Raw genomic sequence first — 13,062 nt, 5'->3', positions numbered from 1 at the left:
GCGGCTTCCGGCGCCGCCCACTCAACAATGGGGCGACGGCGGCCGGCGAGGGACCGAGGCGTGTGGCGCGCCGCCCTCGCGGGAGGAGGAGGAGGGGGGGGGTCGAGTGACGTCGCGGTCACGTGACCTCCACCTGCGGGCGAGCCGCGCGGAGGCGGTCCCTGCTGGCGTCTCCTAGGCGACGCCGCCAAGGATGCCCTTTCCTCTGGACCAGAGCATCCTTCAGGCCAGGCGTGCAGGTTGTTGCCGCCGCCTGCAAGCCGACCCAGCTGAATGGGGCCCGTTTTTTTCTTGCAGCGGCTGGGCTGCTCTACCTGTTGGGGTTGGAGGGATGCTTGGGGAAGGCTGACTTCTTTCTTCTTCTGGAACAAGTGTGGGAAAAGGGGACAAGCCCCCTCCCCATCTTTTCAGGTCCCACCAAAAGAGCCTTGGTGGAGCAGTGGGCTAATGCCTCCTTAAGTAACACCAGCTGCCTGCAATTAGTGCAGGTTCGCGTCCCACCAGGCTCAAGGTTGACTCAGCCTTCCATCCTTCCGAGGTAGGTAAAATGAGGACCCAGATTGTTGGGGGCAATAAGCTGACTTTGTAATAATGCCGCTTGGGGTGTGTGTGAAAAGCCCTAATAAGCAGGCATATACATAGAATGAAGGCTACTGCTAAGCTTGTAAGCCGCCCAGAGTCTTCGGAGAAGGGCGGGATATAAATGGAATTAAATAAAATAAATAAAAAAAATAATGAGGTCCTCCCAAGTTCCGTCTGGCTTTAGGAAAGAGGGCGCTGCAAGGGCGTTTCAGCCCCAGCCAGTCTGGGCGTTCCAAGCCACGCTCTGCCTGTGGGAGTTGCCTAGCCAAGCGAGTTTATCCACACTGAGTCACGGAGACGAGACCTGCTTACCGTGGTTGTTGAAAGCCAACCAAGGGATGTTTCATAGTCTTGCATGAGGATGGAAGCAAGCAGGCAGGCAGGCAGGCAGGCAAGGTTTATTGAAACTCTGGAAGTCCCAGAGTAAAGCGATTCCAGTCTTATCAGTTGTAACCGATAGATTTAGGGACAACTGTCCGAAGCGATGTGACTTCTAAGGTTTTCTGTTTCTCAGAGAGGATGAGGCATCCGGCTCACTTTGAAACTGACAGAAAATAAGGGCAATAGTGGGGAAAGGGCGTCCTGGAGACCCAATCAACATTGTGATCCATCACTGGTGCTTCAGTCGCGGCAGGTTTTTAAGAAAAGACTGCACAGCCCCGTCTGAAGTGGTATATAGACCTCCAAGGTCCCTTCCAGCAATATTCTGACTGATTTGCACCCAAACACATGTTGTCAAAGATCTCTTTTATTTCTACCTTGTTTTTAAGGGGGGAAAAAACAACAAACTTTCCTTGGGTTCTAGTTTTGACTTGTCATTCTAAAACCAGGAAAGGCAATACTGAAATATCTGCGTTGAATGTCTTCTACTGTTCTCTTCTTTGAAAACACTGACCACGTGGAAATCAGAAATAATGGATGCATTGTTACACTTGAATATTTCGATACAAGTTCCTTCACATGCATTCTTTTCATGTAGATTTCTGTCTAACAGAAATAACTGTATAACTGTTTTTGGTTTTGCCTGCTTCCTATATTTACTAATCCTTTTGAGTTTGATCCTTCCCCAAACACATATTATTATAAGAAGCATTCAGTATAAATATCCAAAAGGAAACTTTATTCTTATTTCCAAATATTACATGCACTTTCAAAAATTAAAATTTTTAAACTTTTTTCAATAGCTTCTGGTCAGTTAGGAGGCAGCAAAGGATACCAGAGACAAATATTTTGAAAAAGCATTTACAAAAATACATTGCACAAAGTCCTATCTCATTTTTTTAAAAAATAAGTTAGTTATGCAAAAAAACAAACCCTGCCCTTCCCCAACTGGATTTATACAGGATAATTTGGAATCATTTTCTTAAAATTGTTAACAGGCTTTATCAAGGTTTTCTCAATAGCCACTAGTTCTACTTTCAGCTAAACTCAGGTGAACAAGTGGTATTCAAGAATAAAACTTGCTTTTATAAATATTTGAGGGACTCTTGTGCAACATACGAAATAATTTAAAAAAAATCAGCATGTCTTTTTTCTGAAATCAAAGTTTTCCTTCCAAAAACCCAGGACTCAGAAGTACCATTTTCAGAGAACAAAAAAGCTTTTTCTGAGCCAGATCCTGACAATATTTCAAAATTAAATTTTTAAAAAGGAAGCTGAATTGCCAGGGCTTGCATTCAATGACTTTTAAGGGAAATTAGAATAAGAATTTAATAACAGCTCCAGGTGCCATCCTGAACTTGATATAGCCCATTTTTATTATGTACATACGCATGCTTTTTTTTTTAAAGTAAATATACAGATGATTTTTTTGTTTTTGGAGAACCGATTCAAAACGGCGCCTTTTGTGCTTTTCCATATACTCAGCCTTGTGAAGCTTTCCCTGAATTTTCAGAGAATTTAGCAGCAATCCCAGAAGACAGAGTGAACTCTGGGAAGGTAAAACTGCACAAAACTCAACATGTGAAGAAGCTCCAGGCAGGAATTTTACTAGCAAGCTGCTTTCTTTGAAGTTTAGTGTTCCTGCTTTAATCTTCTACATCTGACTCCATCTCGACATTTCCTTTTCATTATCTCCCGTCATGTGGTAGCCAACTATATTATGAATCTGACTCATTCAATTCTATCCAAAACATTCTCAATGTAACCACCTCCTTAATTCACCGGACTCACTCGGTGCTAACACATGGGGACATTTTGCCTTTAGCACACGAGGCAACTTACCAATTCACTCCATCCCTATTTCTTACTAGAACACATTAAATCAGACTCAAGCCCTTTCTGCGTTAAACAATTGCTATTGGTATTCATTTGGCTGTTCAACTCCTAATTTTGTTAGCCTTCGCGTGCCCAATAAAGCAAAGGATAATTTTTTTGTTTACTAATATATATATATGTATCTTTAAGGAAAATGTTCTAAATCTGAAAGATGAATATAAAAACACTTCGGTTGAAATCAGAACTTTCAACATAAAAAAATTAAATATTGCACGGAAATGACGAACTGATGATAAAGCAGCTTCAAGGATAAGCTGCTAAGCAAAAGTCTGAGCAGTGGTAACAGACCTTAGTTTCAAGGCTTGTGCTGGAATTGCAAACAAACCTTCATCTGATTGGGAACTGCATAAACAACAGAACATGCTAAATTTCACCTACTCTTTATCTTAATCAAATCCAGGTGCAGAGAAAAGTCCCAATATTTAAAAAAAAAACCCAGATTCCTACTGGCCAAAAGGAAAAATTTAAAAGCTTTGTCTTCTGGCTTATTAAAACAGGGGTTAGTGATGTGCTAATTGGGCTTAAGAATGAGAGCAGTTGGCATGCATTTTTCCCCCCTCAGAAAGAATACATTAAAAACATAAAGCTGTCTGGCAGTTACAAGTTGAGCATCTGAGCAAATAACCCTTAGGTCTGAGACACACAATTTTGTTGGTAATCTCCTACGTTTAGCCAGGAAAGAGTAACACAACCTGTCGTACATCACCCAACTCTTTCACCTTTTAAAGATTCCATTGTTCAAAATTTTCCCTTTATAAACTTAAAAACAGAAATGATGTACCACCAGCGTAGGAAAATTAGCGTAGTGTTCATTCGGCAGTTCGCCCATGCACTCGGAAGCGATAGAGGCACGTATACTCTGCGTGACCCCAGTTGGAAAATATTCTTAGTTCCACTATTTGGAATGCTTTTTCAGTGACCTTCTAAAAGAAGAGGAAAATGTTATTAGAATCCACTATGGGCAGTAGTCCTGGCCTACCACAGCTGAGCCCAAGATTTCTGTTGCTAAATGAGACAATGGATAAGTGCGTTTGGCCCCCCATTTTACCACCTTTCTTGCCATGGTTAAATAAATCACCGCAGTTGTTAAGTTAGTAACACAGTTGCTATGAGAATCTGACTCTCCCATTGGCTTGGTTTGTCACAAAAGGTGACTACAGGACCCTGGGACACTGCAATTGTCATAAACATGAGTCAGCTGCCAAGTGTCCCAAACTTTGATCACATGACCATGGGGATGCTGCAGTGGTCCTGTGAAAACCGGTCATGGGTCACTTTTTTCCAGTGCCCTTGTAACTTGGAATGGTCACCAGACAAACTGTGGTTAAGGCAAGAACTAATGTGCTATTTTCGCGCTAGAAGTTTTTTTTTATGCAAAGCGTTTTTTTTTAAAAAAGGAGTTTTAATCTTCCAAAATGTCGACCTACCGAGACTGGAAACATTTGTAATGGTTCGCCATCCTGATCATATGTATACTGGCCCAGAAGTATTCCTTCTTCTTGGTACTCATTTTCAAGACCCTGTCAATCAATGCAAATGGTTGGTGGAGCTCTGAATTCTTGATCAAAGAAGATAAGCAGGTCGAGTCCTAACTTTCAAACTCGCTGGCCTCCCCCAAAATGACGGGAGACGGTTTATTTGTTTACTTTTATTTATTAAATGTCTGCGCTGCCCATCTCCCTAACACAGCCCCTGAACCTTTCGCACTCTTTTGCGTCCCTGACGTCAAGGTGAGCAATCGCTTCCACATCGCTAGAGCTCAAACCAGCTACTTTTTATGGTTCCTGGGCCTATTTCACAGCAATCTTCCCAGGCTGGCAGTTTTTACTGGGGAAAGATTAGATAAAGCTCAGAGGCATTTGGGGGTGGGGGTTGTCAGACTTTGCCTTCTTATATTCACCTAGGGCAGGGGTAGGCAACCTCGGCTCTTTTATGACTCATGGACTTCAACTCCCAGAATTCCTGAGTCAGCATAGCTGACTCAGGAATTCTGGGAGTTGAAGTCCATGAGTCACAAAAGAGCCGAGGTTGCCTACCCCTGACCTAGGGAGTCCAGAGTAATTCCTTGCTTGAGCTCTCCTGACTTGACAGGACTGGGATGGTTGCGCTCCTACACCTAGCCCTTCAGAAAAGACTTTTAATTTCTGCTCCTCCTAATCTCCGCGGACAACTGATGCTTGCTTAACATTCTCTGCATTCCTGTTCTAATAATTAGATCAACCCGCCAAATAAGCCTTGAACTCTTCCAGCAATTAACTAAGGGCTGACCTAGGCTGGGAAAGATTTAAAAAAAAGAAAAGAAAATATTATGCAGAGCTATCAGAAACCCTTTCATCGTTACCAGAAACCCTGAAGAAGCTTTAGTTGAGCAGGAGACAACACTCCTTCATTTTGCAGATGGCGCCACTTACGTATACTAAGAAATCCTTCGGGGCGCTGGTGATATTGCCCGTGGGTGAAAGCGATTTGGGGATGTGTTCCAGGCAGAAAGATGTTGGGTAAATCATCATCGAAAGCCTGATCACCAGATAGCCCTGCGATCCTTTGAAAGCCCAGCAGTTTCCAGGATACATGTCAGGCTGTGGATAAGGGCCAGAGGTTGCAAATAAACAAATCAACAAAACGGTGAAACAACCGAGAACCAGTTTGGTGTCGTGGTTTAGGCCAGAACGGTACAGGTAGACCTTGACTGACAACCACAATTGAGGCCAAAAATTTCCGGGGCTAAGCGAGACATTTGTTAAGTGAATTTTGCCCCCCCCTTTACGACTTTTCTTGCCACAGTTGTTAAGCGAATCACTGCAGTTGTGGCGTTAATAACGCAACTTAAGTGAATCTGTTTTCCCCATTGACTTTGCTTGTCAGAAGTTCGCAAAAGGAGGTCACATCACACACACACACACAGGGAGCCTGCAACCGTCGTAAACATGAGTCAGTTGCCCAGTCGTCTGAATTTTGATCACGAGATCGTGGGGAGGCTGCAATGGTCGAGGTAATGGTCACAGGTGTTTCCCCACACACACACACACCCCACCCCACTCCAAACCGTCATTCGATGAGCTGTTGTAAGTCGAAGAGTATCTGTAAAAGCGCTCTAGGAACCATCCACATCCTAATTACCTGGATCACTACCCGGGGCGACTGGGAAAAATACCACAACGGGATTCCAAAGAGGCTCAGCAGCGCGGTTTTGGTTTCGTAGGTCTCTGAACAGCGAGTGCTCAAAATGCTGCCACCTCGAAGAAACACAAGAGAGGGGAAATCTTTTAGCTTGGTTTCTCTTAGTCCGCAAGAGCTTTCAAAATAAAACTCTTTTGTTCTTTTGCTTAAGAGGAGATTGGACAACCATTCGTTTGAAATGGAGTAGAGTTTCCTGCTTAAGTGGAGGGTTGGACTAGAACGGTGGCCCCCAATCTTTCGGGTACCAGTTCCCTGGAGAGAAGTTTTTCCGCGGACCAGAGAGGGCATGTACTCATTGCATCGTGCAGATGGAGCCTCGTTTGTTTGTGTGGACGGGGTTTCTGACCGGGGGTTGGGGACTAGAAGACCTCCGAGGTCCCTCCGAGGTCTGATATTCTGTTCTTCTGATGAACCAAAACCAATCTTCCTAACTCATGGTCCCTTACCTCCAGATTCCAAAGCAAAATCGACGACGCCTGTCTTGTCTTGAGAGTAGAGCCTCAGGGCGTTGTTGATAATGACCTGTGCTTGCTGCAAATGGAGACAGATGGACAGAGATTCCTGATCAGCATTCCAATACAGTGTTGACATTTTGTCACCGATGGCTAAATCATTACTTTGGCTACAGAATCACCACCTGGACCTCTTCGCCTGCTTTTAAAGGGGAACATGCACGGCCTAGCAGCCTGAACACGTTCTCTCACTAGATCAGAAGACTTCAAACAGCATCCTAACAGGTCACTCTAAATTTCAGCCTCCGCTAGGCAGCAACTGAGAGAGATCTGGAATAAAGGCAACGCTGTTTTAAGGTCTAGATTGCTTTACATTAGCTGGGATAATGGTGGCTTTGTCTCACCTCCCGAAGAATGTAATAAGAGTTACTTCTGAATGGGGACATATCTGCCTTATATCTTAACGCTAGCTTATTGTTGCAACAGCATTATATGACAATTGTGATAGAAAACCCTTGCCTGGGGTATTTTTATTTTATTTTTTACAAACGAAAGGTAGATTGCATTTTCTCCTATCGTTAAGACCGACTCTCAGATTTCTCTAATTAAGCCAAGATAAATAATGCAGCTGGTAAAAGATATTTGCCATTCCATATTCTAGTGGGCCTGCCAACAGCGTTCTGCACTTGTCATCCTTGTCCTGTAAAACCCCTCATTTCTTGCATTTGCCAGCTGACATTTAGTTACATTTCAAGTTATTGCTCTTTTGCCCTGCAGGAGTGAAACCTAAGATGCTAAATCAACGGCACGGAATATACCTTTCCACTACGGCTTACCGCCTCCGTGATGCCTACAATCCCAGCTTCATTGACGGCATTTGTCACTATCTCTGTAGTCACCTTGGAATTTGTGACCGACCTCTGAAGAGTGATGTTCCTGAGAATTTGCATCTCCAGATCTTGCAATAAAACCTGTAGGTCTGTTTTGGTCACAAATCTGGATGTTAGCCACTGAAGCAAGGATTCTGGGAAATCGCCTTCCAGCTCACCAGAAAACATAACCCTGACCGATTCTTTAATCTGGGCATCAACCTAGAAGTAAACAGAACACACAGCCAAGCATGACAACGACGGATTTCAAAATAAAAGAGGCCATTAGGTAATAGTACATCTTTATTTTGGGTACGTGCCAGCTCACCGATGGAACGCAAACATTTCAGTGGTTAATTAAAGGTGCGCAATGTTGAAACAAGTCAAGCAATCAATTCTCCCTTCCCAGGTCAGTGGCTTAAAAAACTTAACCCATCCAGAACATAATGTCAAAACGAGGCGGGCTAATTCAGGCTTGCTCAGGCGTTCCCTGCTGAGCTCACCTTTTGGTGGAGGGCGTCTATCGTGCTGCAGCAGCTTTTCACATCTTGTGAACTCAACAACCCTGACTTGAGTTGCGCCAATTCAAGTTCTAGGTGCTTCATCTTGGACAAAAGGCTCTGGCTTTGCTCATTCATGTCACTGAGAAGCAGAAGAAAAGAGCAACAAAAGGCAGGGGTCAAACTCTGCATGGTTAAGTGGAGATAGGAGCATTTGTGCATTATTACCCTAAATAGCGGAGGGTGCATATGTTATAAAGTTGTGAAATCTGTCTATGTCATCTGTATGCATACATCTGTTTTTTATTATCTATCTATCTAGTTTGTTTCATCTATCTATCTATCTATCTATCTATCTATCTATCTATCTATCTATCTATCTCTATCTATCTATCTATCTATCTATCTATCTATCTATCTATCTATCTATCTATCTACCTATTTATCTATCTGTCTAATCTATCTATCATCTCCCCTTGGAAGGGACCTCAGAGGTCTTCTAGTCCAACTCCCTGATCAAGCAGGAAACCCCATACCATTTCAGACAAAAAAATCTCCGTGCTGAAGCACCCACAACTTCTGGAGGCAAGTCATTCCACTAATTAATTGCCTGTCAGGAAATGTTTTCTTAGAGCTGTATTAGTATCTGTCCGTCCATCCATCCATCCATCCATCCATCCATCCATCCTAACATATCATTACTACTATAAAAATCCTCCCCATTCTTTAATTTAAAAAAGGAAGAGATACTGTCAACTTTATAGAAAGTGTTGTAATCTTTAATGGTTCCCAATTCAGTCTATGAGTTGTAGCCGTACCTCACTGTTTTTGCTTTGGTTAATTCAAGTTCTTTCTGGAGGCCCTGGAAAAAAACACAATATTTAGTCTCCTGAATAAATCCCGCCTCCCTTTACTTGGAATGATTGAAGAGAGACTCCAGAAAACTTTCTGCATTGCAGAAAGAGGCTGATGGGCAATCAGCAAATATCACATCCTTTGGAGAAAGAAGACAAGGCTTAGCATTCCAGCCTGCAGCACGGATGGAATTGCAGTTTGATGCTGTTGGGATAGTAACAGGGATACAGGGTGGCAAAATTCTTAGAACTGTTACAAGAGAAAAGTGTTTTATTGTTACCTCAGATTTTTCAGAGAGTTTTGCCAGAAGACCTTCTAAAGCGGCAAGGCGCCATTCGTGCTCTTGATGCAAAGTCAAAAAATGCTTGAAAGACAAAACAGAATGATCTTTTTGTTTAAAAAGTACTTGTATAATGAAAATGTGGCTTTTTTAATAATGAAAACACTGAGGATTCTTTCCGTATTGAAATGCTGCGCAGACAGTTAAGCATACAGACAAAAATGGCTATCTTTAAACTCTTCTCACCTTGAACCTCTATCAATACAAAGACAACGATCGCAACCATGGCAAAGGAACAAAATGGTAGCCTTTCAAAAATTCACATGTGAAAAGTCCTTTTTGTTCCTGGATTACTATCTACTGTATATTGAAACTGGCAAATTTATAGATTTGTATATTTCATTTACAGGGACGCGGTGTGGCTCAGTGGGTTAGGACGCTGAGCTTGTCGATCAGAAGGTCGGCAGTTTGGCGGGTCAAATCCCGAGTGCCGTGTAGCAGAGTGAGCGCCTGTTACTCGTCCCAGCTTCTGCCAACCTAGCAGTTTGAAAGCACGTAAGCATGCAAGTAGAAAAATAGGGACCACTCCGGTGGGAAGGTAACAGCGTTCCGTGCGCCTTTGGCGTCCAGTCATGCCGGCCACATGACCACGGAGACGTCCTCGGACAAGCGCTGGCTCTTCGGCTTTGAAACGGAGATGAACACCGGCCCCTAGAATTGGAAACGACTAGCACGCTTGTGCGGGGGAACCTTTACCTTTATATTTCATTTGGTCGAATAATTGAATTAACCAAATGCAAACAACTATAATTTGGTAAAACTATTACTTTACGTTGCAAAAAAAAAGGACAGATTCTCAGCTCGTACAAATTCTAATTTCCTCGAATTTTTGTCCCGGAAAACATCTTCCTCCAGCAAGCGCGCTATTTAATAAATTTAAAATATATAAATTAAAACTGACACAGAGAATATTCCGCCCAAGCTACCTCCGAGTGTGCCATTCCATCTGATTCTGACTTTGTAAGATGCTGGCTCACAATGTTTTTGACCAGTCCCAACATTTCACTTCGGTCTTTCATTTGGGTGATTTGTTCCTGAAAGCTTTGCATCAAAAGCAGCATTTTATTGGATTCTTCATCCTGGTGACGCCACCTCTCAGATAACAGGGCCATTTGTTTTTCCAGCTCACTTACACGATCTTCATCAAAGAACTTCATAGTCACCTAGATGGGTTGTTTTTTTAAAAAAACAATAAAAAAGGCTTATTTATTTTCACTGTATCTAAGCATCAATAAACTCGCATTGATAAAATCACTTTGCCAGAAACTAAAGTGTCACTTTAAGGCAGCATCACAATTAAACCAAAACAGCAACAGATCCCAATTAACTTTAGCCAAAGTTTGCCGATACGAAATCATAGTCCTCCGCCACCTAAAAAAAACAGGCAGTTTCTTGAAGATAATTCCAGATTCTGGTAATCCCTTTGTGGAAAAATTGATTTCTAGTCAAAATCAGTGGCCCATTTTGGGCCTCTTAGGTTTATTTATGTATTTATCTATCTATCTAGTGTTTACACCACCCCAAACCCTCCAATTAACAACAGAGCCTTAACAAAGCCATCCATAACCAAAGTAAAATAGCCCCCTCCCCCTCGCCCATTTGAAGTTATGATGGGCTCAAAAAATATTATTTATGACCTGTCCTCAAAGTTATGACTGCCTCATCCACTCCCAGGGTCATGTGATTGCATTCTGGGTGCCTGGCAACCAGCTCGTATTTACAACCGCTTGCAGCATCCTGTGGTCATATTACTGCAATTGGTTTCTGGCAAACAAAGGCCCGTTGGGGAGAATGAATTCACTTATTGACCGAATGGTTTACTTAATGGCACGATTTGCTTAATGTCCACATTGGTTCACTTTATGACTGTTCTATCAACATTGTAAAATCGAGTCAGATCACGTGATGATTTGCTGAACGACCGCAATGACTTAATGGCCAAAATTCCAGGCCCAATTGTACCTTGTGAGAACTACCTGTGCAGAATTCTGGCTCCTTGCTTGCAGACTGATGGATTGAGGGTCCACATCCAGTACAGAACTGAGATTTGGAAGCCCATCTCTAGACAACACTGTAGTTTCCCTAAACTTCTTACATGTTACACCTCTTGGAGGTTTGGCCTAGCTTACCTCTGGAGACTGACCAGTGGGGCTTGAATGAGGTTCAGGTGCAACTCTCTTTAGCGAGTCTTCCCACCTCTGCGTTCTGAGCAAGCTTGTCCAGTTCAAAGCTGGTAACAATGAAAGGAAATCTTCGGGACCCCAGCACCATAAACCTGAAGGAAAAATGAAGTTAAGAGGGAACATTCGTGAAGTTTGAGGAAGCTCATTCGAGAACTACCTGCACTGCAAGAATTGTGGGGGCTGAAGGAACAACAGCCCTAGACTCAGATTATCCCAGACCCAGATTTTAGAGTCTTTTTCTCCAAAAATTTTTTTTCTCTTTTACTCACCAAGCAGTAAAAGTAGGGGGAGAAAGAACAGCAGCAACCTGAACATCTTTGGAAGACATCTGGAAAACAAAGGCAAGAACTGCGCTGTCCAGCTGCCCATCGCTGACATGAATCGCCTTAATATTTTGTGTATAGTGGCTCAAGAAATAACAGTCAAGTCTGCGGTCCTTCCCAAAACTTTCCAGGGCAGCTCATGGGAGCTCCCAACAGAAATGAAATTCCAACAGACTTAATTCAATGTCAATCAAATTTGCTTTCGCAGCGAACAATCCAGCCCACCGCTCAAAGCCCACTGATGCACCTTTGGACTGTAGTTTACAATCAGAAGCAGCTCGCACGGTCTGCCCTGAACCATTTTTAATTTCTAACGCACGAGACACCCCCCCCCCACCCACCCAGTATGAAACGCTTACGGACCTTGTAAGGAGAAAAACATTCAGCAGAGAAATTAGGGTCACCAGCTGATACCATCCAGTGCCCAGCCACCAGAACGCCCCTGTGGCTGCTTTCCCTAAATCAAGAGGAGAAAGCCTAGGTGAGCGAGGAACGTCAAGGATCGTACAGCGCAGCTGTTTTCAAACTTTTCGATCCTCAGGGACACCTTTCCGGATCAACTCCCCCAACACCGCAGAGGAGGAGCCATTCAGAGTGCTGCAGGAAAATCTGGGCGCAGACGCATCACAGGCGTCTGTGGAAATGGACAAGCGCAAAGGCTTCACCACGGAAACTCCGCCTTGATGTTCTGGGTTCTAAAACTGGACTCAGGTATGCCAGCTGCAGGCTTTTCATTATGATGTCATGGCTGTTCCATCACTCCTCTGCCCGCTGGTTTCATTCATTTGTTTCCCGCTTTTATTATTTTCACCAATAATTCAAGGGGGCAAATGTACACAACGCCCCTTCTACCCTTTTTCCCCTACAACGACCAAGCTGTGAGGTGAATTGGGCTGGGAGAGAGGTTACCCACTTGGTTTTCATGGATAAACCATCCACTGAGTCTCACTGCCATCCTGGCTCAACCAGGAGTTTCTTTGGAACACAACCCACACATTCTGCAGGCTAATGGTCTATGACAGGGGTCCCCAACCTTGGCAACTTTAAGAGCTGTGGACTTCCAACTCTCAAAATTCCCCAGCCAGTTGAAGAACATAGGTCTTAAAAGTTGCCAAGGTTGGGGACCCCCTGGTCTATGATGGTGGACAGTTGGCCACTAGGATTGATCCTTTTCACCCAAGCTTCCCTGAGATGCAGTTTGAAAACAACTGGCTTGGGAGGAGAAGGGAGAGTGGGGAAGGTTAAAAAAAGGTTATTGCATGTCGAGATTTCCAGAGAGGACAAACGTTTTTGTAAGTGACAACATACGGGCAACTGTAAGAAAAGAAAGACCAATTCATAACATGTTGATGCTGTTTTCTGCATTAGTGGCTCAGAACACCCATGAGACAGACATAAAGTCGTGCAACAAGGAATTTGCTTTTAAAGATTAATCTAGAGCTTAGCCGTTTTCAATTAATAGGGCAGGTTGTTGCATTCACAGTAGAACCCATTTGACGGA

The 13,062-nt window shown here is 43.4% G+C and overlaps 1 protein-coding gene across 11 annotated transcripts in view; it reads right to left on the bottom strand.

The window, feature by feature from the left end:
• Positions 1-1,681: 1,681 nt before the first annotated feature.
• Positions 1,682-13,062, bottom strand: part of SUN1 (Sad1 and UNC84 domain containing 1) — a 33,737-nt gene continuing 22,356 nt past the window's right edge. For 10 of the 11 annotated variants that reach the window (XM_083372644.1, XM_083372639.1, XM_083372635.1 and 7 more), the window contains 13 exons: positions 11,925-12,018; positions 11,508-11,566; positions 11,185-11,330; positions 9,982-10,218; positions 8,996-9,079; positions 8,679-8,722; positions 7,864-8,002; positions 7,328-7,582; positions 6,486-6,570; positions 5,980-6,095; positions 5,271-5,438; positions 4,287-4,379; positions 1,682-3,782 (listed from right to left, as the gene is read on the bottom strand). In XM_083372644.1, the coding sequence (XP_083228770.1) occupies positions 3,669-3,782; positions 4,287-4,379; positions 5,271-5,438; positions 5,980-6,095; positions 6,486-6,570; positions 7,328-7,582; positions 7,864-8,002; positions 8,679-8,722; positions 8,996-9,079; positions 9,982-10,218; positions 11,185-11,330; positions 11,508-11,566; positions 11,925-12,018 (1,634 nt within the window). In that variant the 3' untranslated portion in view covers positions 1,682-3,668. The remainder of the gene's footprint in view (positions 3,783-4,286; positions 4,380-5,270; positions 5,439-5,979; positions 6,096-6,485; positions 6,571-7,327; positions 7,583-7,863; positions 8,003-8,678; positions 8,723-8,995; positions 9,080-9,981; positions 10,219-11,184; positions 11,331-11,507; positions 11,567-11,924; positions 12,019-13,062) is intronic. The other variant, XM_083372640.1, reaches the window with a different exon arrangement.

Source organism: Vipera ursinii (assembly GCF_947247035.1).
Source record: "Vipera ursinii genome assembly, chromosome: 13".
Classification (NCBI taxonomy): Eukaryota; Metazoa; Chordata; class Lepidosauria; order Squamata; family Viperidae; genus Vipera; species Vipera ursinii.
This window is presented reverse-complemented; position numbering and strand designations above follow the sequence as displayed.